The 27,378-nt window shown below is 37.1% G+C and overlaps 1 protein-coding gene across 1 annotated transcript; it reads left to right on the forward strand.

Annotated features, from left to right (window-relative positions):
- The first annotated feature begins 5 nt into the window (after window positions 1-5).
- Window positions 6-26,484, forward strand: LOC110312425 (uncharacterized). The gene is made up of 5 exons (XM_085833047.1): window positions 6-101; window positions 1,791-1,874; window positions 21,357-21,403; window positions 23,861-23,987; window positions 24,873-26,484. The coding sequence occupies exons 3-5, from the start codon at window positions 21,374-21,376 to the stop codon at window positions 26,342-26,344; spliced, it is 1,629 nt and encodes a 542-aa protein (XP_085689173.1). The 5' UTR covers window positions 6-101; window positions 1,791-1,874; window positions 21,357-21,373; the 3' UTR covers window positions 26,345-26,484.
- Window positions 26,485-27,378: the final 894 nt, after the last annotated feature.

Below are 27,378 nucleotides of genomic sequence, written 5' to 3' on the forward strand. Positions count from 1 at the left end.
TGGACCCGGAAAAGTCTTCTCAGAAGCAGTTCCTTTGCTACGGGCCCAGGGAGTCAGCGATCAGCAGCCCAGCGGCGGGCACCGGCCCTGGAACCTCCCAGGTCAGAGGAGCTGCGGGGCTGGGGAACTGGCGGGAGCGGAGCAGGGGGATGTTTTCCGCAGCTGCTCTTAAAGACGCCGCTCTCACAATTCTGTTATGGATATCTTATGGTTGTCAGGAAGTTTGAGATCCTGTGAACTGGGATTGATCATGACTTTTTTTTTTTTTTTTTCATTTATCCTCCAGTTACCATCGTATTCAGTCATAAAATAACTCATAAAAGAGCAGTTGCACTGCTTCCTATTTCCTAATGTGGCAATTACAAAGGTAGTGGAAAGTAAGTTCGTTCTTGCTTTCTCACTATCTTGTGAGAAAGCAAGTATTGCTCATTCAAGAGAACGCCTTTGGCCCTGGCTAATAGGCTTCCCTAGAGAGCTTTGTATATAATATTTTATGAGGAACCAGTGCAGATTTGTTGAACTGTTAGACCTAGTAGGGAAACCCCCACCCCATTCCCGATTCAGCGTGCACCCAAAAAATCACGAAGGACCACCTCTTGATGTAATTACATGAGGACGTTTAATTACGGAGCTCCGGACCGGCATGTATCCCACACAGGAGATAACGGATGTAGGCCTGAGGCTTGAAAGCTAGGGGTTTTTTTGGGGTAAGGGGCTTAGGGGTGTGGAATTCAGCATAGCGATACACTATTGGCTTATTCAAACATTAACAGAAAGCAGGACTTTGTTCCTGTGGGCTGGGGGCTTATCTTTGTTCACATAACAACCAGTTGATGTATGACTTTACCCGGTGCCAAGGGGCAATAGACAGAGGGGAGGTTCCGGCCAGATAGCCTTGCCTGCGTCCTTGCATTCTTTTCATCTTTACAGTCAAGATGTTCTTAGGAATGCCTTAACAACAGCCCTGCCCTGGCATGCCTGGGGGCTGTTCTGCTTTGTTCTCAGTCCCAGGCCAGGGCAGTGGGCTCTTAAACAACTCACAAGTTACAATATTTCATCTTCTTTCAGAACCAAACCAAAACAAAAACTTTGTCGAGCTCATTGTCATGGGTGTAAACACTAATATTTAGTAAGCAGACTTTTTAGTGGCCATGAACGTTTTAATCAGAGTTGTATGCAGTTTAGGATGTAAGTAAAACATTCAGAAATATGTCTTCATATGCTGAGTTCTTATGTTACTCCTTGGGTCTAAGCAAGCCCAGTATTGCAGTGCGAGTGTATCAGACCACACTTTTTATAAAATTAGAAAACCCACTATAGATTAAAATAAAGCTTCAGAAAGCATCTTTTGAATAATTATGATCACTCCCCTGTATCAGAAAATTATCTCCTTGGTTGAAGGAAAGCACTCTGCCCATACATAGGTGGCCAAGCTGTTGTTCTTATTTTAGGGTTTGTTATCATTTAGTGCTGTGACTGTGGACTTCTTGTAGGAGAAATGGGAATTCGTAGACCCTGCAAACAGGGCTTTTGGCAGAGATCTCTTTTGGACAGTGCAGCAGTCTGGGTTCTGTTAATGACAATAGTTTTCCTGAAGTTTCCCTAGCTCCTTCTCAGGATTCAAGGGAGAATGACTGTGCATGTGTCTGAGTCTACATGCTTAGAGGAAAAGAGACATTTTTATTTCTGATATTTTCTCTCTCCTTCATGTTTATCCTTTTTTGGGCATCCTTTATTTTTGTTCCATGAAAAGTTCTGGGTGCTTTCTGAAGATTCTTTCCCATGTGCAGGTGTCTCACTCCTCAGGTAGTTCGGCTCACCTGTGAAACTGAGAGCCCTGGATGGTGAAGAGAGCAAACTAGCAAAGGATCCAGGTATGTTAGAGGGAATGAAGAAGGGATGGGGAGGGGCTCAAATCCCAGTAGAAAGAGGACATGAGATTTGTTTTGCCAGATTCAATTTCATTCTAAATATTTCTAGATAATTGCAGTGAGAATAACATCAGAATATCCCCACTGTAGGTTTTAGAAGACTTTCTATGTAAAAATTAATTCACAGAGGCAAATGTAATTTTATTGATTCGTATGTGAGGGATATTGTCCCCCTCCCATTCACATCTCTGATCATATCTTCTTACCAATGTTAAACATTTTCATTGTTACAATTTTAATGTATTGTTCAGTCAGAACACTGGATGCTTGTTAGTTTTTTTTCTGCTCATAGAGTTTTGGAGCATTGTGTAATTCCTTTAAGTTGTCTTATTTTTTATGGTTAATTTCTCAGTTACCTAAAGTAATGCCAAGCAAGATTTTGATAAGATTTTGTTTAGTAACTTTGCATAGTACTAAACTCTGTCTATATTACCTTCCCATGATATGATACCTGCTGTTGTCTGTCTTCTTGTCAACTGTTCAAGATTTGCACTGCTATAATTTTAATATATTTTGAAATCACCCTTGGGTTTGATCCTTCTCTCATATATTTTTAATTTTTTTGTGGGGCTGGAGAGATGGCTCAGTGGTTAAGCCTCTTCCAGAGGTCCAGAGTTCAATTCCCAGCAACCACATGGTGGCTTACAACCATCTGTAATGGGATTCAATGCCCTCTTCTTGTGTATTTGGAGTGTGTTCATATACATAAAATAAATAAATAAATCTTAAAAATTTTTTTGTGGTTTCTCATTTTATACATTTTGGGAATGATTTCTCTATATTTAAAAATATCCGTGTGATTTTGGTATTTCCAATTTTAAAAACATCCTTTTATATTTCTTCACGTTTGACTGAGAACATGCTAACAGTGACTCAGAATATACGTCCTTCATGTGCTCCTGTGTTTTCTACTAATGTCAGCATTCCAGATTCTTAGAGAGGAATTTTTTCAAATTTTTAATTTTTTATCATTATTATTTAATCTTTTTTCATAGTCCAGTCGCCATCCCCCTCCTCATCCATCCTCTGACCACTCCCCATCCCACTCTCCCACTCCCCATCTCCAAGATGACATCCCTACCCCCAACCTCACCCCACTGGACACCTTGAGGCCTCAAGTCTCTCGAGTGTTAAGTGTGGAGAAGACATTTTAAAAATCTGTAGTCATTACTGGGTTTAAATAATTTTTCTTTGTTAATTTTATTTTTTGGGACACTTTGTCTAGGTAGTCTTGGCAGTTCTGGAACTCCATAGATAAGGAAGGCTCCCCTTGAACTGATAGATCCACTCCAGTGCTGGGGTTAAAACCTGGCCTTGCTGACCCGGTCCAAGTCCAGAATTCTGCATTAGTTTGAGAAGATTGTGCATCTTCTGCTGTTGTGTGGATGTTTTCTGGAGGTGTGCTACTCATTACTGGTTTTCAGTGCTGGTCATGGTTGTCTTTCTAAATGGTGGATATTGAAGCTTATCTGCATCACCGTGATCTATCTGCTTCCTACAGTCATGCCATGATTGTTTAATGCATTTGGAAACTTTTGTGAAATGCATTCATGTTGATCATATAGTTTTCTGGGAATATACCATTTGATTGATTTTGCTTTTCCTGTTACCTACCATAAATGTTTCCAACCCTCTTGACAGAAAATCCTTTAAAAAAAACTTCTATGGGTCTTAGCAATTAGTGTTCTTCTTTATTTTTTAAATATAGTTGATGGCTTTGTAATGGGCCATACTGACAGCCTCAGAAGCATTGGTGGCTCTGGAGATATGAACCATTATGTCATAAATTTTTTTTAACAGCAGAGCAATTCTTCTTTGTGTAAATGTGCCTCATGTTCTTTATTTATTCTTCTGTGGAGGGGCATGTGGTTTATTTCCATTTCTGGCCATTATGGTTAAAGATGCAGTGAGCATGATTGAGCAAGGTTCGTTGGCTAGGTTGGAGTGTACTTTGGGTATACATCCTAGAGCACTATGGGTGGATCTTGATGTAGTTTGATTCCCATCAATTTAAGGAATTGCCACACTGATTTCCTTGGTGGCTGTACAAGAATGCACTCCCTCCAGCAATGGAGGAATGTTTCTATTGTTTCACATTCTCTCCAGCATGAGCTCTCACTTGTGTTATTGATTTTAGCTATTCTGATAATTATAAGATGGGATCTCAAAGTAGTTTTGATTTGCATTTCCCAGAAGGCTTAATGTGGTGAACATTTTTTAAGTGTTTCTGGACCATTTGAGTTTTCTCCATTTAGAACCCTCTGTTTTTGAAATCCATTTTTAAATTGGATTACTGGTTTTTTTTTTTTCACATCTAGTTTCTTGAGTTCTTGCTATATTTTGAATATTAGTTCTCTATTGGAAGTAGAATTAGTAAAATCTTTTCCTACTCTGTAGGCTGCTGCTTTGTCCAAATGATGGTGACCTTTGCCTTATAGAAGCTCTTTAGTTTCCGGTGGTCCCATTTATTAATTGTTGTTTTCAGTGCCTATGCTACTGATGGTTTTTGTTTGGTTTGTTCTTTGTTTATGTTTTTTTTTAAAGGATGTCTTCTCCTCTGGCAATACATTCATTTTTCTTCCCCCCTCTATCTTCTGTCAGATTCAATGTGTTTGGTTTTATATTGAGGTCTTTGACTCACTTGCAATTGAGATTCGTACCGAGTTATAAGTGAATGGCTCTGCTTAGCTGCACAAATCCCATGCTACTTTTAGGCTCCATTTTATGATTAACTTGCCCCAGTGTAGTGAAATGCCAGGGCGAGGAGGCAGGTGTGGGTGGATGGGGAGCACCCTAAGAAAAGCTATTTTTTTATTCAATAATATTTTATTCAATTAATATTTTTTATTCAATAAAAGAAAAGAATACTTTGGTTTTGTATATGGAGTTGGATTCCTGATGGTCTTTGGTGGTCTTTGAGGACCTCGAGATCTGGGTATAACAATAAATATGGATCAATTTGCATTCTTCTAGATGCAGACATATAGTTAGACCAGCACCATTTGTTGAAGATGCTATTTTTTTTCAGTTTCTATTTCTGTTTTCTTTATCAAAAATCAGATGGCCAAATATATTTATATATAGGTCTTCAATTCATATTCATTGTTTACTGTGTCTTTTTCTGACAATATTTTTGAGGATTTCTAATTCTGTAGAAAACTTAAAATTGGGAATGTTGAGAGAACTCTAGAAGTTCTTTAATTGTTCAGGATTGTTTTTAGCTATTGTGCGTCTTTTGTTTTGTATAAAAAAACTGTAATTTTAAAATTCATGAAGACTTATATTGGAATTTGGATGAGAAATGCCATGAATCTGAAGATTTCTTTTGGTAGGATGGCTTCTTTTTTCAGCATCTTAATTTTCTTGCTCCATGAGCATGGGAGATCTTTCTATCTCTTAATATTGTCTTCATTTTCTTCAAAGAATTGATGTTTTTATTATACAAGTCTCTCACTTGCTCTCAGAAACATTTATCCTGGTATTTTTCTCTTTCCTTTGTGTTTATCATTTTGACAGATGTGAGCTTCTTTCATTGTTGTTCCAAGAAAAGTTCCAGGTATTTTCAGAAGTATCTCCTTCTTATATGCAGGTCTCCCACTGCTCAGCCAGATCTGCTCACCTATGAGTCAGAACTAAGAGCCCTGGATGGTGAAGAGAGGAAACTGTAGCCAAGGAATTGGGTATGTTAGAAGAATTCAGGTGAGGGATTGGCAGAGGTGACAGGAGATTAATTAATGATTCTAGAAAATTTCACTGAGAATAATATTATGTATGGTAATATGGATTTCTGGTTATAGGCTGTACAGTAAGCAGTCAGATATTCTCAGTATTTGGTTAGTTTTGAGGCTCTGAAATGACTGTTGCCCATTAAATAAAGTGTCTTTGATCCAGACTGACAGCAGCACCAGGCTATGGTTGTGAATGGAGACATTTGAACATGTTCCAAATATCAGTAGTGGATTCCCTTGTAAGATCTATTATACTCTTTATTGTTGGCTTTTGACCTGGTTTCCATACTCTCTTTTTTTTCTCTGTAGCTGGTCTCAGATTGCACCAGAAAACCTCCTGTTATGCACAGAATAATCTATGACACAACTATTACACCAATGAATAGGCCTTGCCTTGCAGATTTGGATTGTAGCGCACAGGATCCAAATCTGGTTATGGTCTTTGATATCTCTACCCGCTGCCCCTGGTCTGCATAGCAGTTTTTTGAGAGTATGATGCTACAAACAGGGTGTCCTAGGCATTTTTAGTCAGGGTGAGTTGTCTGGTCTGAGTTCTCTTTTATTTTTCTCAAGAAGTTTCACTTGCTTTTTGACTAAGTTTTCTCTGACCTTGAATTGTTTACTAATTGATGCACTGTGTTGTGTTAGTCCTGGGTACAGTGGAATAATTATAGATTCCTTTTTAGTACTGTTTGCTTTAGTGTCTCTTCGTCTTTATTATTCTGAGGAATGTTCCTTCTGTCCTCACATTCTTGAGAGCTTTTGTACTATGTAAATGCCATAGTTTAGTGCAGGGCTTTCATATATCTATTGACATAATCCCTTTTCTCCTCTCATTGAGTCTACTCATTTGGTGTCTGACATTGATTAGTTTGTAAGTATTGAAGCACTCTTGCATTTTTGGTGTGAACTCAGCTTTTCTTCTTCTTCTTCTTCTTTTTTTTTTTAAAGCAGATATTTCAGTAGTCTTAGGAAATACTCCTTGGAAAACTACTGTAGATTAATTACATTTGGTTAGGAAGTGACCAAAGGATGTTTCTTAGCAAATTCTTTGCAGGCATATATACCAGCTCCCCTTACATCTTGTAGCTAGTCAGTAATACAGGCCAATTTGTGCATGTTCAGCTTTCCTTCTATTTAAATGTAATTTAGAACAGTCTCTGTGTCTGTAAATCATGGCAACTGGTTTGTGGTTTTTCTCTCCATATGTTTGTTTGGGCTCACCTGCTTTGTGTGTTCAGGTAACACCAGCTTTGTATGATGACTTTCTAATGTTCCTCTTCTTTGTGTTTATGGAAATATTCTGCTTTTGTGTTTAGGATATGCTTTGTCTAAGGAAAGGAGAATTCCATGCTAATCTGTCAGACCCCATTAGAGAAAACCCTTCCTGGTTCAGTCTGTGCCCTCGCTTGATGCAGGTTCTAGTTTTATGATGTAGGAGGTTGATTTATTCACTTATTTCTAGAAACTCTTCAATTCTGATTCACTTCTGTATGACCTTCCTCAGCCCTGCATATAGTAACACTGATGCCATTGTCATACATTGCAGTGTCCCCTTTTTTAGCTCTAGTTCTAATACAGAGAGTCACTCTTTTAATTTCTAGTAGGAGAACATTGCTTTGTCAGTACCTAATCTCTGCTGAGAGACATGTCTGTAATGTTGAACCATTGAATGACTTTTGAGTCAGTTTCATTCATTTCTATATAACCCTGGAAATATCTCTTTAAATTCTATTTGTATTTTTACTTTTTCAAAAAAGATTTATTTATTTTATGTATATGAATTATTTATTATGTAAAGATTTATTTATTTTATGTATTTCTCTGCATAAATACCTACATACATGCCTGCCAGAAGAGGGCATCAGATCACATTGTATGTGGTTATGATGCTTCATGTGATTGCTGGTAATTGAAGTCAGGACCTCTGGAAGAGCAGATAGTGCTTTGAACCACTCAACCATCTCTTCATCCTCAACTGCATTTTAAAAGACATTACAGAATTTGAACTGGAGAGAAAACAAAAACTGTAATGATGGTGGCAAATCCTATATTTGCTGCTCAGAAAATTCATGGTGAAGGAAGATCTCCTGAATTTATGCAGTGCAGTAATTCTGTGCATTGTTTATTGAAGGACAGAAGTACTTACCTGCTGATAATTCTTTGTAGCACTTCTACAAAACTTTGGTCTTTGAAATAATGCCAGACCTCACCTATACCACAAACCTATCTCTAATATCTGAGATCTCTTTTACCTCAGAAACCATTTTGTGCTACAGTACATAATAAATGGATAATTATCAATTATAGAGTTTGTTAATATTCAGGAATGGGGTTGTGGAATGCTCACAGGAAGAATCAAAATGTTTAGACTGTGCTCAGAGGACATTGTATATACATGTGATTTGGAGAATTATAGCAATATATTTTTTGTAGCTAAGGATGTTCTTTTATAGAATTCCTGATACATCCTTTGTTTTTACCTGCTTTGTATATATATAAACTCTGTACTGTCTAAAGCCTCCTGGAAATGAAGAAAATTGTGATTATCAATATAATCCTACCAGAATGTTTCTTTCCTATTGCTTTGGTGTACTCTGGAAGTGGTACCTGTGTTAAATTCTGCTTGTTCTCTTCAGCTCTATTACATCTCCCTGGGCCAAGCATATTCAAACCACTACACTTGGTTCAGGTAACCTGGCTCCTGTAACCTGGCTCTCACCATACATGTCTGACATGCTGTTGAATTTTCTAAGCCCGCATAGGCTCTGCTTCATTTCTCTATCCTTATTCTGATAAAGTGCTTGTACGTGTCCCACTGGAACCCATTAGTCTCTTTTATTTCCACTGAGTTCCAGCTGTCAGGCTGAGATGGACTTGCTCAACACAGACTTTCCATGCCTGTTGCCATCAGAGACTGGAATTGTATATAATAACAGTATATAAAGGGTACAGTTGTGAGCTGTGCTTTCAGTGTGCATGTTAACAAATTTGTGGATGTCTGTGAATAATTAGGAAAGTCATATAAATGACATTAAACAGAGGAGCCTTGATTCATGGAACACATGAAATTGGCATCCCAGGAGTCTGTTCAGAGGGTTACAATCTCCAGATTCTTAAGGGGCAGTCCAGAGACCTAGATTTCCACTGCTCCCTATCTCAGGTTAATTATCCTTGCTTTGACGGCAATTGATACATATTGTTATGGGATCATTGTATTAATCATTTGAGTTCATGTTTCAACAAACTATACTACTAAGAATAACTTAATGTTTGTAAATGGTATTTTCTTATTGCAGGGCTTTTGAGATCCCTCTTGGATTTTAATAATAAAGAAATGGAGACCTTTGTATATTGCAAGACTGTTGGCCTGGTTGCTGGGGCAATTCCTCAGCTAGCCCATCTAGCTTAGTTTGCCATTTTATCTCTCCATGTGGCTCTCACTGCTCTTCCTCCCTGCTCTTCTCTTCTGTTTGTGTCCATCTCTCCCTCACCCTTCATCTCCTTTAGCCTTCCCCAGCTCCAGCCTACAGCCTTTCTTGCTCTAATGCCACACTTCTCATACAAAACCATTGTTAGAATAGATGGAGAGATTACCGATCCATGGCAGATTGCCTTTCTTTTGGGCAGGTGAGGAAATAACAAACATTTACACATCCTGCTAGCCTCGAACCCCCAGCACAGTAATTAACAATTGAGAACGCAGTGATACACATTCATAGCCAATTGTTGCAATGTGTGGGTTATCCCAACATTTTCCTATTTGTTGACTATGAGTGTCCTCTTGCACTGAAATCCCTGAACATTTTATGTAATGGTGTGTTTTCATGCTCTGTAGCACACTACCCTTTCTAAGGCCGAAAATTTCTGCGTCCCACTATTTTTAGTACCAATATTCTAATTTTTTTAAATAAATACTTCCTGAGCATTTCTCAGTATGTCAAAATGAGGTTCACACACACTCTTGAGTAGTTCTAAGCTGTGCATGCATGTGTATACATTGTTTTGTTCATAAGTTATCTCTTTAAGTTTCATGGTTTCTTGATATTTGTATAGATGGGCTCACAAGGACTTATGGTGAAGATAATTTTCTTAAAACATTTGCATGAGTTTTATTTCATGATGAATTTCCTGCCATGTAATAATACTAGCATTGCTTAAAGCACTTAAAAAACATTTGAAATTTAATTGTTTTTGAGGGATTTATAGACAGGAATTTCTGAGGGGAAACAAGCCATAAGGACGTCATAAGGTGTTCAGTGGGCAGCAGTGTTCAGAGATTAAAAAGAGCATGACTCAATCATTGAGTCTTAGCTTGAGTTCAGAAGCCTGCGTACACATAGCCCAGTTTGGCTGATGTCTCTCACTGACAGTTTGCAGGCATAGTTTCATTCATTTCCCTGTAATCTGCTCTCTCTCTCTCTCTCTCTCTCTCTCTCTCTCTCTCTCTCTCTCTCTCTCTCTCTCTCTCTCTCTCTCTCTCTCTCTCCCCTCCTTGAATGCAACCAAGAAACCAGCTTTCTCTAAGGCTCCCTCAGCCTATGCATTTTGTTTGTTTTGACCCCCTTTAACAGGACCAAGCACTACTATAGCAGTAAGCCTGGAACAGTGAGCACCAACAATCTATCCTAATTTACTTGATGCATACATATATTTTCTCTAGTACCAATTTTCTGATGTACATGAAATTTGGAGAAAAAAACAAATGGGCTCATCACATGTTACATGAAGGTCATTTCCTGGGGAGATGCAAAATGCATATGCATCTACTCATCCAAAATTGGAACCGTTAACAGAACCAAATATGCATGCCACTGAAGTCCATCTTATTAAACCAATGAGCTATATTGGGGTTACTTAACAGAAATGAACCATTTTTAAGAACAAAAGGGACTCAAAAATTTTTAATTGCCATCATGAAACTACGCTAGTATTAGATTCAGGTGGAATCCTGGAGCACATTGCTCACCCACAATCATTCCCACAGTTTAAAGGGTATCCTATCTTCCTGGCTTAGTTCTTTAAAGCCACATCTATGCAGATTGATTGGTGTGAGTTTTTTCATGGGAGTTAAACATAGTGAATCCTATCAGACTGAGGGATTTTGTTGAAGCTATGTTTAGTGGTTTATTACCTATCTTAATCAGCTTCATATCAGGATGGAATATTTCAGTCTCCTGGAAATTGCTACACAACAGGACATTTTTCAGATTCTCCATTTTCTATTCATCATGATATATTTGACATTGAAAAAGTAAGTTATGAAATTTGTTCCACATTGTCATATTTTTGTGCCAAAGGCCAGCTTCAACAACACAGGGTAAACTGAGAAGTTTTAACTATGGAGTAAGCAGTTGATCACTCTGCCTACTTTTCTCTGAGCGAATAAAGCTTGATCACTGGTGATGGCACCCCCCCCCTTTTTTTTTTCCGAGACAGGGTTTCTCTATGTAGCCCTGGCTGTCCTGGAACTCACTTTGCAGACCAGGCTGGCCTCGAACTCAGAAATCTGCCTGCCTCTGCCTCCCGAGTGCTGGGATCAAAGGGGTGCTGTGCCATCAGCCGGGCGTGGTGGCACAGCACCCCTTTTAACCTGCAAGAAGTTATCTAAACTCTTTAAAATCTTTGGGGGCTGAAGAGAATTAAAAGAGAAAAACACTAAAAATTATACACACACACACACACACACACACACACACACTGAGTGAATGAAGCAAGACAAGCTCCAATAACTTTACACACATACATACATACATGGACAGATAGAGAGACAAACAGATGGATAGATCAAAGCTCCAAAAAGCTGGCTCCACCCATTTTACACACACACACACACACACACACACACACATGCTTATATACACATTTGGAAGATGGAGCAAACTCTAAAGAGCTGGCTGTAACAAGCTTATATTTTCTTTTAGCCTTTTAACCACCTAAGGCAGTGCTCTCTAGGAAAATGATTTCCTTATAGCCACAAGTTACATATTCTCTTAAAAACAATCACCACAAAACATATTCATCAAAAACAGATTAAAATCATTGCAATAGAATTATTGACTATGTATTCTTCATTTGAAGCTCATACCTAACTAAACACTTCTCATCTATCTTTCTTTCCATAATTTCATCATACCTCAAAGCAGTAATTCTTTTGTCATTGACTAAGAAAGTTCAAGCAAGCCAGTTAATAGTAGCAAGTTTTCCCCTATGTTTACCAGACAATTTGTATTTATTTACCAACAAGCAGATGATCATCATATATCATATAACTTATTTTTGAAGTCCAATTCAGCTAGCCTGGCTAATTCTCTATTGTCTACTCTTATTCTCAGAATTTATTGCTTTTTATTCATAACGGTGTCATTTCATGGTACACACTGAAAACTTAGGGCCATCTCCTTAGATCACAAGATCCATAAAGTCAGACCCAGAATGATTGCTTTGATCATTAACTTGTCCCAAGCCTATTTTTCCAATCCAAGTATAATTCCATGCTTGTAACTCACGAAAGCTCACTGTACTCCTGTCCAACTTATGCAGCCCTTACTACAAGAGAGGGGGCACATTCTATTCTAAATTCTACCTTTATTATAACTTAAGCCATCTCCTTAAACTTTATCTGTCATCCCCAACTATCAAAAAGTATTAAGTCTAATCAGGAATTTTGTAAAATCATTAATTGATCCAAACAATATTATTTTATGGAAGGTCATAATCCTATTGATCTATAGGACAGTTGTCCACTAGAGCGGGCTGTCTCCCAAGAAGCTCACTTGCCCACTGCAGCTCTTCCTGCATGGCACCCACCATTTTCAGAACTTTTCATGGTGTGAACTTTTGGTATTTCCTAAGATTTGATCATCACATAAAGGATTTCAAAAGTTTCTTATGTTCACAATGATTCTCTAGTGTGGAGCCTCTGGTGGTCCATAAGGATATAGCCTGGATAAAACCCATGCCACATTATTTACTATGGGCACTTTTCTTCATGCTATGAATTTTCTGATGTTTTCACAGGCATGAATGTTAGGTAAACACTTTGTCATATGCTTTACATTTGTATGGTTTCTCACCTCTATGAATTTTCTCATGCAATCTAAGACATGAGGCAGCAGTAAAGGATTTCTCACATTCTCTACATTTGTAAGGTTTCAATTATCTAATCTTTTTAATAGATCAGGGATCAGTAAACAGTTTCCCACATTCCCTACTTTTCTAGGGTGTTTCTGCTGAGTGAATATTCTGATGGTTTCTAAGACCTGAACCAACCGAAAGGACTTCTCACATCCAACACTTTCATAAGGTTTATCTCTTGTATAAATTGTCTGAGGTGCCTTAAAATTTTTTTAATTTAATTTATTTATTATTTTTTAATGTATTCACTTTATATCCTGCTCACTATCCCTCTCACTCCCCAAACACCCTCTCCCACAATTCTTTCCCCTTTCTCCTTCCCCATTTCCTCTGAGCAGGTGAGGGCCTAACTGGGTATCTTGCTATCCTGGTACTTCAAATCTCTGCAAGGCTAGGAGCTTCCTCTCCCGCTGAGATCAGACAATGCAACCCAGCTAGAAAAATATATCCCACATATAAGAAATAGCTTTTGGAATAGCCTCTGTTCCAGTTGTTTGGGACCCACCTGAAGACCAAGCTGCACATCAGCTACAAATGAGTGAGGAGGCCTAGGTCTAGCCTGTGTATGTTCTTTGGTTGATGGTTCAGACGCAGAGACCAGCAAGGGTCCAGTTTAGTTGACTCTGTTGGTCTTCCTATCCCTTTGGGGCCAGCAATCTTCTTCCTATTCTTTTATAAAAGTTCCCAAGCTTCATCCACTGTTTGTCTGTGAGTGTCTGTATCTGTCAGAGTCAGCTGCTTGGTTGAGCCTCTCAAAGGACAATATGCTTCTATTTGCAAGCATAACAGAATATTATTAATAGTGTCAGGGATTGATGCTTGCTCATGGGATGTGTCTCAGGTTGGGCCAGTTATTGGCCATTCCCTCAGTCCCTGCTCCATCCCCAGTGCTATATTACTGTGGACAGGATAAACTTGGGGTTGAAAATTTTGTGGGTGGGTTAATGTCTCCATCACTCCTCTGGAGATCCTGCCTAGCTACAGGAGGTGGCCTCTTCAGGTTCTATATCTCCAATGTTGTGACTCACAGCTGAAGTCACCACTGTTGATCATTGGGTGCCTTCCTTTTCCCAGGTCTCTGTCTTATCTTGGAGATGACCCCACCTCTTCACCCATGTTAATTGCAGATTTTCATTCACTTTCATGTCCACCTATCCATTTCTCCTATCCTTCTCCACAGCTGATGCTGAAACCCCTATTTCCATCCTTGTCCCCCTTACATCCCAGTTCCCTTCCTCCATCTGACTCTTATAACTATTTTATTCTCCCCTCTAAGTGAGATTCAAGCTTTCTGACGTGGGCCTTCCTTCTTGTTTAGCATCTTTGGGTCTATAGAATATAGCATGAGGCTGTATTTTATGACTAATATCCACTTATAAGTGGGTAGATATCATGCATGTCCTTATGGGACTGGGTTACTTTACTCATGATAATACTCTCAAGATACATACATTTGCCTGCAAATTCATGATGTTTTTGTCCTTAATAGCTGACTAATATTCCATTGTGTAGATGGACAACATTTTCTTTCTTTCTTTTTTGAAAGATTTATTTCTTTATTTTATGTATATGAGTACAATTATAGCTGTCTTCAGACACACCTGAAGAGGGTGTCAGATCCATTACAGATGGTTGTGAGCTACCATGTAGTTGCTGGGAATTGAACTTAGGACTTCTGAAAGAGCTGTCAGTTCTCTTAACCACTGAGCCATATGTCTAGCCCCCACGACATTTTCTTATTCATTCTTCAGTTGAGGGACATCTAGGTTGTTTCCAGTTTCTGGCTATTACAAATAAAGCTGCCATGAACATAGTTGAGCACTCGTGTTTGTTGAATGGTAGAACATCTTTGGGGTATATGCCCAGGAGTGGTATAGCTATGTCTTGATATCGAACTATTTCCAGTTTTCTGAGAAACCACCAAATTGATTTCCACAGTGGTTGTACAAGGTTTGCACTCCCACCAGCAATGAAGAAGTGTTCCCCTAGTTCTACATCCTAACCAGCATGTGTTATATCTTGAGGTTTTGATCTTAACCATTCCTAATGGAACCTCAGAGTTTATTTGAGTTGCATTTCCCTGATAACTAAGGACTTTGAACATTTCTTTAAGTGCTTCTAGGCCATTCAAGATTCCTCTGGAGAGAAATCTGTTTATTTCTGTACCCCATTTTTTAATTGGGTTATTTGTATTGTTGGTGTCTAACTTCTTGAGTTCTTTGTATATTAGCCCTCTGTCAGATGTGGGGTTGGTGAAGATCCTTTGCAAATCTGTGGGCTACCCATTTGTCCTATTATCAGTGTCCTTTGCCTTTCAAAAGCTTTGCAGTTTCATGAGGTTCCATTTATCAATTGTTGAGCTTAGAGCCTGAGCCATTTGTGTTCTGTTTAGGAACTTGTCTCCTGTACCAATGCATTCAAAGGTATTTCCCACTTTCTCTTCTATGAAATTTAGTGTATCTAGTTTTATGTTGAGTTCCTTGATCCACCTGGACTTGAGTTTTGTGCAGGATGATAAGTATGGATCTATGTTCATTCTTCTACATGTAGACATCGAGTTAGCCCAGCACCATTTGCTGAATATGTTTTCATTTCTACATTATATGGTTATGGCTTCTTTATCAAAAATGAAGTGCCCATTATGTGTCTTCTATTCTATTACACTGATCAATCTGTCCATTTCTGTACCAATAAATACCATATCGTTTTTATCACCATTTCTCTATAGCCTAGTTTGAGGTCAGAGATGATGATTCCTCCCAAACTTCTTTTATTGTTCAGGATTGTTTTGACTATCCTGAGTTTTTTACTTTTCCCAGTGTAGTTGAGAATTGCTCTTTCAAGGTCTATAAAAAATTGTGTTGGAATTTTGAGGGGGATTGCATTGAATCTGTTGATTGCTTTTGGTAAGATGGCCATTTTTACTCTATTAATCCTGCCATTCCATGAACATGGGAGATCTTTCCATCTTCTGATATATTCTTCATTTCTCTCTTCAGGAACTTGAAGTTCTTGTCAGAAAGATCTTTCACTTGCTTGGTTAGAGTTACACCAAGATATTTTATATTATGCATGGCTATTGTAAGGGGTGTTATTTCCTTAATTTCTTTCTCAGCCTATTTATTGTTTATATAAAGGAGGACAACTGATTTCTTTGAGTTAATTTTGTATCCAGCCACTTTGCTGGAATTGTTTATCAGCAGTAAGAGTTGTCTTGTAGAATTTTGGGGGTTGCTTATGCATATTATCATATCATCTGCAAATAGTGATACTTTGACTTCTTCATTTCCGAATTGTATCCCCTTGATCTCCTTTAGTTGTGTTTTTGCTCTGTCTAGAACTTCAAGTATTAGATTAGATAAGGAGGGAGTGGGCAGCCTTGTCTTGTCCCTGATTTTGGTGGGATTGCTTTAAGTTTATGTACATTTAGTTTGACGTTGTATATTGGCTTGCTGGATATTGCTTTGATTATGTTTAGGTATATACCCTGTATTCCTGTTTTCTCTAATACCTTTAAATGAAGCAGTGTTGGATTTTATCAAAGGGTTTTTCAGCTTCTAATGAGATGATCATGTGATTTTTTTTCCTCTCCATTTGTTTATATGGTGGATTACATTGATGGATTTTCAGGTATTGACCCATCCCTGCATCCCTGGGATGAAGTTTAGTGATCTTGATGGGTGATGTCTTTGATGTGTTCATGTATTCAGTTTGTGAGTATTTTATTGAGTGTTTTTGCGTTAATGTTCATAAGAGAAATTGGTCTGAATTTCTCTTTCTTTGTTGAGCCTTTTTGGGTGGTTTATGTATCAGGGTTACTTTGGCTTCATAGAATGAGTTTGTCAGTGTTCCTTCAATTTCAGTTATGTGGAATAGTTTCAGGAGTATCAATATTCTTCATTAAAAATCTGGTAGAATTCTGCACTAAAACCATCTTGCCCTGACTTTGTTTTGTTTGTTTGTTTGTTTGTTTTGGTTTTTGTTTGGTTAGAATTTTAATGACTGTTTCTCTTTCTTATAGTGTACCTGATCTTGATTTTACTTTGGTAAGTGGTATCTGTCTAGAAAATTGCTGATTTTGCCGGGCGTGGTGGTGCATGCCTTTAATCCCAGCACTCGGGAGGCAGAGGCAGGCAGATCTCTGAGTTCGAGGCCAGTCTGGTCTACAAAGTGAGTTCCAGGACAGCCAGAGTGGTCTTTCCCCCTGGTGAAGTGGCATCCCAAGAGAACATTTTAGATATTAGCCACATAAGTAGCCACTGTAGATTACTAACCTAACAGCTATGGACTATGGTTGTAAACATTAATCTTTACTAAGGAAACTTTTTTTTTCTGCAGTTAATTAAATTCTGGGACTTATATGTGTTCTAGGATGCAAATGGCACATTCAGAAATGTGTCCTATGTTTAGTTCTTAATATTGCTTCTCAGAGTCTGGAAAAGTGAGCACATATCAGGCCACTCTTTTTTTTTTTTTTAAGTTATTAGATATCCTATAGGTTAGGGCAGAATTCTCACCTGTGAATCAACTAAGAGCCCAGGAAGTGAAGAGGGAGGAGACTGTAGCAAAGGATCCAGGTATGTTAGAGCGACTGAGCAAGGGGTTAGGTGGGCCTCATATGACAGTAGAAAAAAAAAAAAAACACAAGTTTGATTTTGTCAGCTTCTATTTCATTAATGATTCTGAAATTTTTCATTGAGAATACTCTTAGCTGTGGTAATATTAATTTCTCATATTAACCTGTGCAGTAAGCAGTCAGTTGTTCTCAGAATTTGATTAATTTTCAGTCTCTGAATTAAGTGTTGCCCATTGAAAACAAGTTTATTTGACCTCAACTGAAACAGCAACAAAATCTCTATGCATGTGATTCAAGCCTTTTGAACATGTAGCAAATGTCTGTAGCATATTGTCTTCTAAGTCCTTTTTCCTTCCTAATCATTGGCTTTTGTCAAGTTTCCCTGTGTAACTTGTCTTTTCCTGACCCTCCCTGGAAGAACTGGCCTCAAAATGAACCAAACAACCTTCTGTTAACCCCAAAAATATTCTTGCCACCATGGCACCAGTCGGTATGCCCTGCCTGGACAACTGAGATTTGTAGCACATGGGATCCAAATCTGGGTATGGAGTTTGAGAACTCTACTTTTCACCCAAGTCTGCATAGTGTCTTTTGAGATTATGAAGGCTACAATAAGGGAGTCCCAAGATATTTGTAGACAGTGTGAGTGCTCTAATCTAAGTTGGGTTTTGTTTGTTTGTTTGTTTGTTTGTTTGACTTTTGTTTTTGTTTTTTTTCTCAGGAAAGGTCCACTTGTTTTCTGACTCTCCTATATTGACCCCTTAAAATTTTCTCTGTCCTTCTTGACATGTGTAGTCACTGCTGGAGCACTGTCTTGGGTTAGTCCTGATTAGAGAAGTGTTCCAGTTGTGCTTTTTTTTTTTTTTTTTACTTTACTGTTTTCTTTAGCTGTGGTTCTCTTTGTTTTTATGATTCTGACATATGTTCTGTCCTTTCTCACACTCTTGAGAGCTTTTATACTCAGCAAATGTCATATTTTGCCACAGGGCTCTTATGTATGTATATATTGACATGATCATTTTTCTTCTCTCATTGCATCTATATCTTTGAAGTCTTACAATGATTAGCTTGTGAGTGCTGAAACAGCCTTATGTTCTGGTTCGAACTCAATTTCCCTTCCATTTTCATGGAATTTAGAGACAGTCTCTGTGTCTGCGAAAATCCTAACAACTAGTCTGTGATTTCTTTTCTTTGCATATAATGGTTTGAGTTTCCCTGCTTTGGGAGTTAAGATAAGGCCAGCTTTGTATGATGACTTTCTAGTGTTCCTCTTCTTTGTGTTTTAGGCAATATTCTCTTTTTGACATCAGTATAAGCTTTGCCTAAGGAAAGGAGAATTCCATGCAAATCTGTCCAGTCCTCAGACACAGAAGAGATTCTTCCTGCTTCAGTCTCAGCACTTGTCTGATGCATATTCTAGAAATATATTATAGGAGACTGATCTATTCATTTTTTCTAGGAACTCTTCATTTCTTGCTCAGTTCTGATTTATTCTTACATGACTTTCCACAGCACTGCACAAATGTAGCACTGACATCAATGTCATACATTGTATCCTTTTTATCGCTTGTTCTAATACCGAGTCATGCTTTTAGTTTCATTTAGGTGAACAATCCTTTGTCAATAACTGCATTAGTCTCTACACAGACAAATCTGTTGTGTTGAATGGTTATATTATATTTGATTCTATTTCATTAATTTCTACATAACCCTTATAATATCTTTGTACATTCTACTTCAGATTGAGTGCTGTACATACTTTTAAGTCCTGAGGAATGTAGTTATGGACTTTTCCAACCAGTGCTGATTGCTGCCAAACTTTTTAATGTGTCTCTGTCACTTCACTTCTGTGTGATTGTCTTTCCTGAGCTGGCACTCACCCTGACACTGTAAGAAAGTGTCCTTGGTGCTCCATGAATTCTAGCTCACTGTTCTTTAAGTCTCTATAGTAGAAATAATTAAGGAATAATTAAGAGCAGGTGATGTGGCTCAGCACCAAAGGGTGCTTGTTCTTCTAGTTTCCAGGTTCTGTTCCCTGCATGACATGTTTACCTGCATGACATTTTTAGACAATGAGTGGTCTTCTGATTTCTCAGCATGTTCTCTAGCAATGTATAAAGGCGAGTGATATTTTCTTGTATTTTATATAGCTTATTAAGAGTATAATCAGATGAGAGCTTTCTTGTGGAATGTTTGTAGTTTTTCAATTTAAGAGTCATGTTTCACAAAGTATATAATTTGGGAAAACATGAATCTTTGTTTTTCATATTTTAGTCATTAAAATGTTCTAAGTCTTGCTGGGCAGTGGTGGTGCACACCTTTAATCCCAGCACGTGGGAGGCATCAGCAGGTGGATTTCTGAGTTCGAGGCCAGCCTGGTCTACAGAGTGAGTTCCAGGACAGCCAGGGCTATACAGAGAAACCCTGTCTTGAAACAAAAACCAAAAAACAAAACAAAACAAAAAAAGTTCTAAGTGTTACTTGCTCTTTGTAAGCACTGATACACTGTTATAAGTTAGTGTGAAGCTATTGCACATCCTTTTCTTTCTTCTGAATACAGTGGAATGATGGAGGCTGTGTTCAAATTATGTAATGACGAGTTAGAATGTTGACTATATCTTGATTATGCTGAGGTATATCCTATTCTCATATTCTTCAGTGCTTTCATAGTGAACCAGTGTGACATTTTGCCCCAGACCTTTCATGGATATGTTGACAGGGTTATGTGTCTTCCCTCACTGGTTTACATAATTTGCGCCTTGATTTGTTTGTAAACAGTCTTAGACCGTTGGCAGGAAATCAACTCGTTCCCCTTCTGTATGCATTAGAGAGAATCTTTTTGTCAATATAAAACCTTGCAACTGCTCTATTATCTTTGTTTTCCTTTATAAATATTTTCCTATTCATCTGTTTTTTTTAAGTCAAGATAAAGTCAGGTGTGTGATGTCTGTCTAACATCCTTTTTCTTTCAGTATTCTGCATATTCTGCAATATCCTCTGTTTAAGATTATTATAAGTTTTTTCAAAAGAATTGGAGAATTTATTGCTCAATCTGTCCAGTCCTCAGACATTGTTAGTGGATATACTGTGTCAGGACTTATTCATTGCCTGGCCTCGTTTTATGACTAGGCCACTCCTCTGTCAATGTACAGATAGGCCTACCACATGTACATATATTAATTCATGAGTTCCTTGTTTGGTAATAAAAGGTTTCAGCATTAGAAAGGCCTGGAACCACTGGCTTAGAACATTTAGCACTTGGACATTCCATTTAAAGACAGGTGTGTTCTTCATTGTAATATTCTACTAATAAATGCATTCACATGCATTTCAGTGTTCAATATTTCCCCACAAAGGTGTGCATGCAATTTAGAAAAGAATTCCACATTGAAAGGAAGAGGTATTGGAAAGATACATTTTACCTCAGGAACAATGTAAAGCCTTCTTAGATGATGATGGAAGTGGCTGTAACTCGACCTGTTGATGATTTATTAATTTGGAAAAAAAAATCCAAAACGTGATATTTGATGGATTGAATCTGTGTCTGTATATCAGGACAGCAGGACACACATGGAAAATAGATGTACTGTATCTGTAAGGTAGAATGACATGAAATGTGACCAAAGGGTCAGATACTGTGTTCTAGTGTGATGACTAATGAACCTATATTTAATGCTCGGCATTCATTTAGTCCCCATTAGCCATTTGCCCATGACTGTAGTCCTTGAAAACTTAGCAGTAATAACTCTTGAGTAGCAGTGTTTTACAGCAAGTATGTATGTACTCTGTTTTTGCCTGGTGCCTACTAAGGTTAGAAAAAGGCCACAAAATGTATTTTCCTTGCCACATTAAATATATCATCCATGTTCTCCTTTCTGTAGTAATGTTGACAAGTTTTCTGGTATCATTTTCATTTTTATGTTTGTATATGGTTTAGCATTGTTCATAACAGAGGTGTATTTATTTTCACTTTTAATTTTTCAGGTAAGAGTAACAAGAAGATGAATGCTTCTCTCCTAAATGCTCCTCAGGTCAGTGTCCTGTCTACATTTCTTAGAAATTTCTACTTTTAGAGGTAGAGACTTTAGTTCTCTACCTCTGGTAATGTTACCAAACGTGTTTGGTTTCTGTAATTTATCTTTGTTCAAAATTAAGCCTTTAGATATTTCACTTCAAATGGGACAAGCACAGACTTGTGCTACTATATTTTCACTGGATTTTATACTGTAAGGACATAAATTTCCAAGGACTGAAGAAGACCTTCAGGTCCGAAAGGGAATCTATTGCAAATGATGCACAAAGAATATATTGATGGCTAATTTCTACATTGCATGAACTTGTACTTTTTTATATTAGTTGGGAACGAAGGTCGCAGGTGCTACATAAACTACATTTCAGGAGTGGTCAGGTTTCTAGAAACAAGTTTGTGGGTGTGGATAGGCAAATATATGGGAGAATACAAGTTATGGGGAGGTAGAATTAGAATATACTCACTGTCTTGAATCTTAATAGTAAATATTTCAACTCCATAGAGGAACAGATGATGGAAGGAATATGTAGTTCTCTCTTGCCATAAAATTGATGTGTTTGTTAGGGGATGCAGATTGCAGTATTCTGGTATCTCTTTTTGGCACTTTCTGTCACACAGTGATCATGGGTGTGTTGACAAATGAAATCAGTTTGTCTCTGGAGAGTCTGACCAGTGCTCAGTGTGGTCAGTTCTCAATATACAGATGATTATTTTCTATTTCTCCTTTATTTCACTTTTTAGAAGTATTGTTCACACTACTGTGTGTACCTACTCATTGCAGCACGTGGACTATATTAGTTAAGATTTTTCTGAAGAGTATTGCCTTGGTACTTTGTATAAGCCATGCAATATCAACCATTAATTAATGTCCCTCTTAATTTGTTTTCTTCTATTCTTTCATGGGAGAATGTTCCATCCTTCGTATGTTTTCCCTCTATTTTAAGCTATGTATTACATAGGGGAAAACTCTGAAGGGTTGTGGTGCTGTTTCTTTACACTAATTTTTTTTTTTTACGTGTTTAAGTATATAAGTGTTCATCTGCATGTTTTTATGTATGCAGAGTGACACATTATGCCCCTGAATCCAAGAATTCAGCATCAAGCTCTTGGAACTGAAGTCAGACATGGTAGTTAACTGCAATGTGTATAGAAAGAGCAGAAAAGAAAATTAAAATTAGAAGATTCAAATGTTCACTTAAGTCAATCTCACTAGCAATAATGTATTTAAAAGTTAGTATAATTTTCTCAATTTCAAAACACAGTTTGATCAAAGAAAATTATTCTACTTCATCTTGTCACATTTATTTACACATTCATGTCTAATTATTCTGTAATAAAAGACCATATGGAATTTATGAAATTGTTAATATCTGTATTGCATATGTCAACTTTGAGAAAACTTTAAATAATGTTAATGCTGTCTAATACTGTTTTTCTTTTATGTATTTTACTGTTGTGAATATAGTCTCATAAAATATCTTTACTTGATTCTGAGTGTCCTTTGGAATGTTGAATGTGTTCATTGATATCACACTTTTTTTTGTTAAAAGAAAAATGTGTGGTTCTTAATTCATACAAAAATTCTGCATTTACTCTCTGCCTCTTTGTTCTGGAAAGGGTATAGCATTGTACCTAGGCCTCAGGATGTCAACTAAGCATTTTAGAGACCCAGCTATAGACAGGAATGATACAATGTCCATAGTTGAGCAAGAGTGACAGCTGTAGAATTTAGAAGTACAGTTTTACTCCTTGGAATTTGACCATCTGTGATGTGACACTGGGATTCTGGTTGATAACAACCCTATAATTCATAATGGTACATTCTTCCATGTAGACCTCACATGTGTATGGTATATTACCTAAAAGTTTGCTGTTTATGACTCTATTATGCAATCTTGTTTCAGAGAAAAAGAAAATACAATAAAGACTAAGACTATGTTAGGTAACATCCTTTATTAAATTTCAGTTTCTTTTACGTATGTTGGTATATTTGCCCGAATATATGCATATGTGCTGTATATTTCTCCAGCCTGTTGAGTTTAGAAGAGAGCATTAGATTTTGATGGATTAGAAATAAAAATCTGCTGTATAGTTCATGTGGGTGCTGGGAAACAATTTAGAATTATAGAATCCAAACTGCATACAAATTTTCAAATGAAATGATGGTGGCATCTTCATCTGTTGCTAAGGTCTTAGAAAACACCAGAAAATTCATGAAGGAGAGAGACCTTAGGAATGTACTCAATATAGTATGTCATCCTATACATTGTCTCATAAGAGCAACAATGCTTAACTTCTGATACATTTCTATAGCACTTCTAGAAGATGTTGTTGGTCCTCACATATTTCCCATGACTCATTTTTATCACAATGTGCCTCTTATTCCTTAGGTCTTTTTTTATCCAAGAAAACACTTTTGTCCAGGAGCATATGATGAACAGGTATTTTTCCATTACAGGGTCAGTTAACGTTCAAGGACGTGGCTGTGGACTTCTCACAGGAGGAATGGGAATGTCTTGACTGTGCTCAGAGGGCATTGTACATGGAGGTGATGTTGGAGAATTACAGCAATCTGTTTTTTGTGGGTAAGAATACTCTTCTTGTAGAATTCCTGACTCATTCTTTGAATTTACTTGCTGTGTGTGCTTATGTAAATGCTCTGACCTGTCTAGAGACTCCCAGAATAAGGGAAATTCTAGATACCAACATAACTTATTTGCTGTATTTCCTTTACATTTCTCTCTATTCTTTAGAAGAGGATCCAGTGGTGTGTTCTGTGTAATCTCTTAAAACATTGTATCTACTTTTACTAAAAACATCAGAGTTCAAAAACAATTGAATATACAGAGCAAGAAAATATATTGCCATGCCTGTAATTGTTGTAACATTCTAATTTTACTGTTGCGTTAAAGTCTTTGGTTGCTTGTGAATTTTAAAAATGCAGAAGTTTCTAAATAGAAAATGAGCTGTTGGTTTTGAGAATTTTTGTTGTTACTTATTTATTCAGTTTTAGACCTGTGATTTCTATGTTTAGTCCTGGTACAGAATAACTTTTATATCATGAGTTCCATACCAATGTGGATTACATAATGACTTACTAGCTGACCCAAGCTAGACTGTGTTACTCTCACAAAACATAAACAAGAAAATAGAGAAAGTTTTTTTAATGTGATCCTTCAGAGCGCTCCTTTCCCAAAGTCTTTTAATGCTCCATAACGTATTCTTTTTACATTCTGCAAAGCACAAGCACGGTAAGAAACAGAGGCTATTGTTTATTGTCATTAGATATACATGAGATTTGAGGTTGTTCTAAGCATCCATGATGTGATTGTGAAACAGGAAAGACTTTTTTTTTTTGAGAGCTCTACTCTTGAGAATCACTAATTTACATTAAAAAATTTTTCAGGGACATGGGATATTGTCATACTCATCCACTAATCCCTGTCATACCTAAATGCATTTTTTTTCAGAGACCCATGGGATGTGTCCTAAATATGAGAACATCTTGGATCAAGACCTTCAGCATATTGTCCATGAGCATGTGAATATCCAAGTGAAATCTTATGAATGTCATGAGCTTGGCAAAATCATTCATGAATCCACCCAAAGTACACCTTATAAAACTAACCTCAGGGCTACATCTGTTGAATCATCAAACCTAAGCAGACATGAAACTGAAAACAACAGAGAACCTTACAAATCTAAAAACCCTATTAACTGTTTAAATTTGTTCTCTACCATTAGTTTAACTCAGGGAATCCACAGAAGAAAAAAAGAATACTATGGTACAGAGCTTGTTAAGGTTTTTGACTCTAAGCAAAAACTCATGCTGAAGCAAACCAATAATAGAGAGAAACCTTACAAATGTAGTGAATGTGACAAATGTTTCACCAAGAAATGCTGGTTTAGACAACATCAGACAATTCATACAGGAGAGAAACCTTACAAATGTGGTGAATGTGACAAATGCTTTACCCAAAAAGACAGACTTATTATTCATCAGAGAGTTCATACAGGAGAGAAACCTTACAAATGTAGTGAATGTGGCAAATGCTTTACCAGCAAAAGCCGTCTTAATGTTCATCAGAGAGTTCATACAGGAGAGAAATCGTACAAATGTATTGAATGTGACAAATCTTTTACTCAGCAAGGCAATCTTAGAATTCATCTGCGAATTCATACAGGAGAAAAACCTTACAAATGTAGTGAATGTGACAAATGCTTTAGCTACAAAAGTGGCCTTAGAAGTCATCAGATTATCCACACAGGAGAGAAAGCTTACAAATGTAGTGAATGTGGCAAATGCTTTACCCACAAAGGTGATCTTAGAAGACATCAGAGCATTCATATGGGAGAAAAACCTTACAAATGTAGTGAATGTGACAAAGGCTTTACTCAAAAATGCCGTCTTAACATTCATCAGATAATTCATACAGGAAAGAAAGGTTACAAATGTAGTGAATGTGACAAATGCTTTATCCTCAAAAGTGATCTTAGTATTCATCAGAGAATTCATACAGGAGAAAAACTTTACAGATGTAGTGAATGTGACAAATGCTTTACAAAGAAATGCCATCTTGGAATTCATCAGAGAATACATTCAGGAGAGAAACCTTACAAATGCAGTGAATGTGACAAATCTTTTACTCAGCAAGGCAATCTTAGAATTCATCTGCGAATTCATACAGGAGAAAAACCTTATAAATGTAGTGAATGTGACAAATTCTTTACTCAAAAATGCAGTCTTATTATTCATCTGCGAATTCATACAGGAGAAAAACCTTACAAATGTAGTGAATGTGACAAATGCTTTAGCTACAAAAGTGGCCTTAGAAGTCATCAGATTATCCACACAGGAGAGAAAGCTTACAAATGTAGTGAATGTGACAAATGCTTTACCAACAAAAGCAGGCTTAATGTTCATCAGAGAGGTCATACATGAGAGAAGTCTTACAAATGTAGTGAATGTGATAAATGCTTTTCCCACAAAGGCGATCTTAGAAAACATCAAAGAATTCATACAGGTGAGAAACCTTACAAATGCAGCGAATGTGGCACAACCTTTACCCAAAAAGGAAGTCTTCTTATTCATCAACGAATTCATACAGGAGAGAAACCTTACAATTACAGTGAATATGATAAGTGCTTTACCTTGAAAAACAGTCTTATAATTCATTAGAGAATCCATGCAGGAAAAAAAAAACCTTAAAAATATAGTGAATGTGACAAATTATTTTGTCAGAAAAAATCTTAGCCCTCAACAGAGAATGTGAAGACAATTTGTTGTGAAGACAAATGAAGTGAATGAGAAAAATCTTCCCAGGGAAGATCATCTTAGAATTTATCAGAGAATGCATATAAGAGAGTCCTTACAAATGTAGTAAATGTACAAATCTTTTGGTATTGGCTTATTGATTAGAATACATCAAAGAATGTATACAAGACAAAAAAAAAAAAAAACTCAGAAATGTATGAGGAAAGGTTTTTACCCAAATCTCAGATCTAAATAAATACCTTGAAATTTATAGTCAGAAAAAAAAGTATGCACTGGAAAAAATGTGGCATGTACTTTATCCAAGTCATATTGTTTGCAACACTTGAAGCTCCACAGTAGAGAATTATTATTTATTTTATACATGAGAAACTTGTAAAAGTGTTTAATTAATGCTCAAATCTTAGAAACTACTCAGGGTTTATGCCGAGAGAAACTGAATATGTGACAATGAAGGGAATCTTTCATAAAAAGTTTTACTTGTTCACTTTCAAATATGTCATCATGAAGACACAATGGAGAAGCTAGAAGAATATGGAATTGAGTAACGTTTCCTGGAGACTGAAATGATCTATTTCAAAGAGAAGCTGGTTAAGGCAAGAAATACATACTTCAGAATAGCTAATGAAACTGACAGCCTTCTGTATAACTCAAAATAATTTACTCAGACAAATTATGCTTCTTAAAAGAGGATTTGACAAACT

The sequence above is a fragment of the Mus caroli genome, unplaced genomic scaffold (assembly GCF_978045245.1).
Source record: "Mus caroli unplaced genomic scaffold, Mus_caroli_1 scaffold_18, whole genome shotgun sequence".
In the NCBI taxonomy this organism is placed as follows: Eukaryota; Metazoa; Chordata; class Mammalia; order Rodentia; family Muridae; genus Mus; species Mus caroli.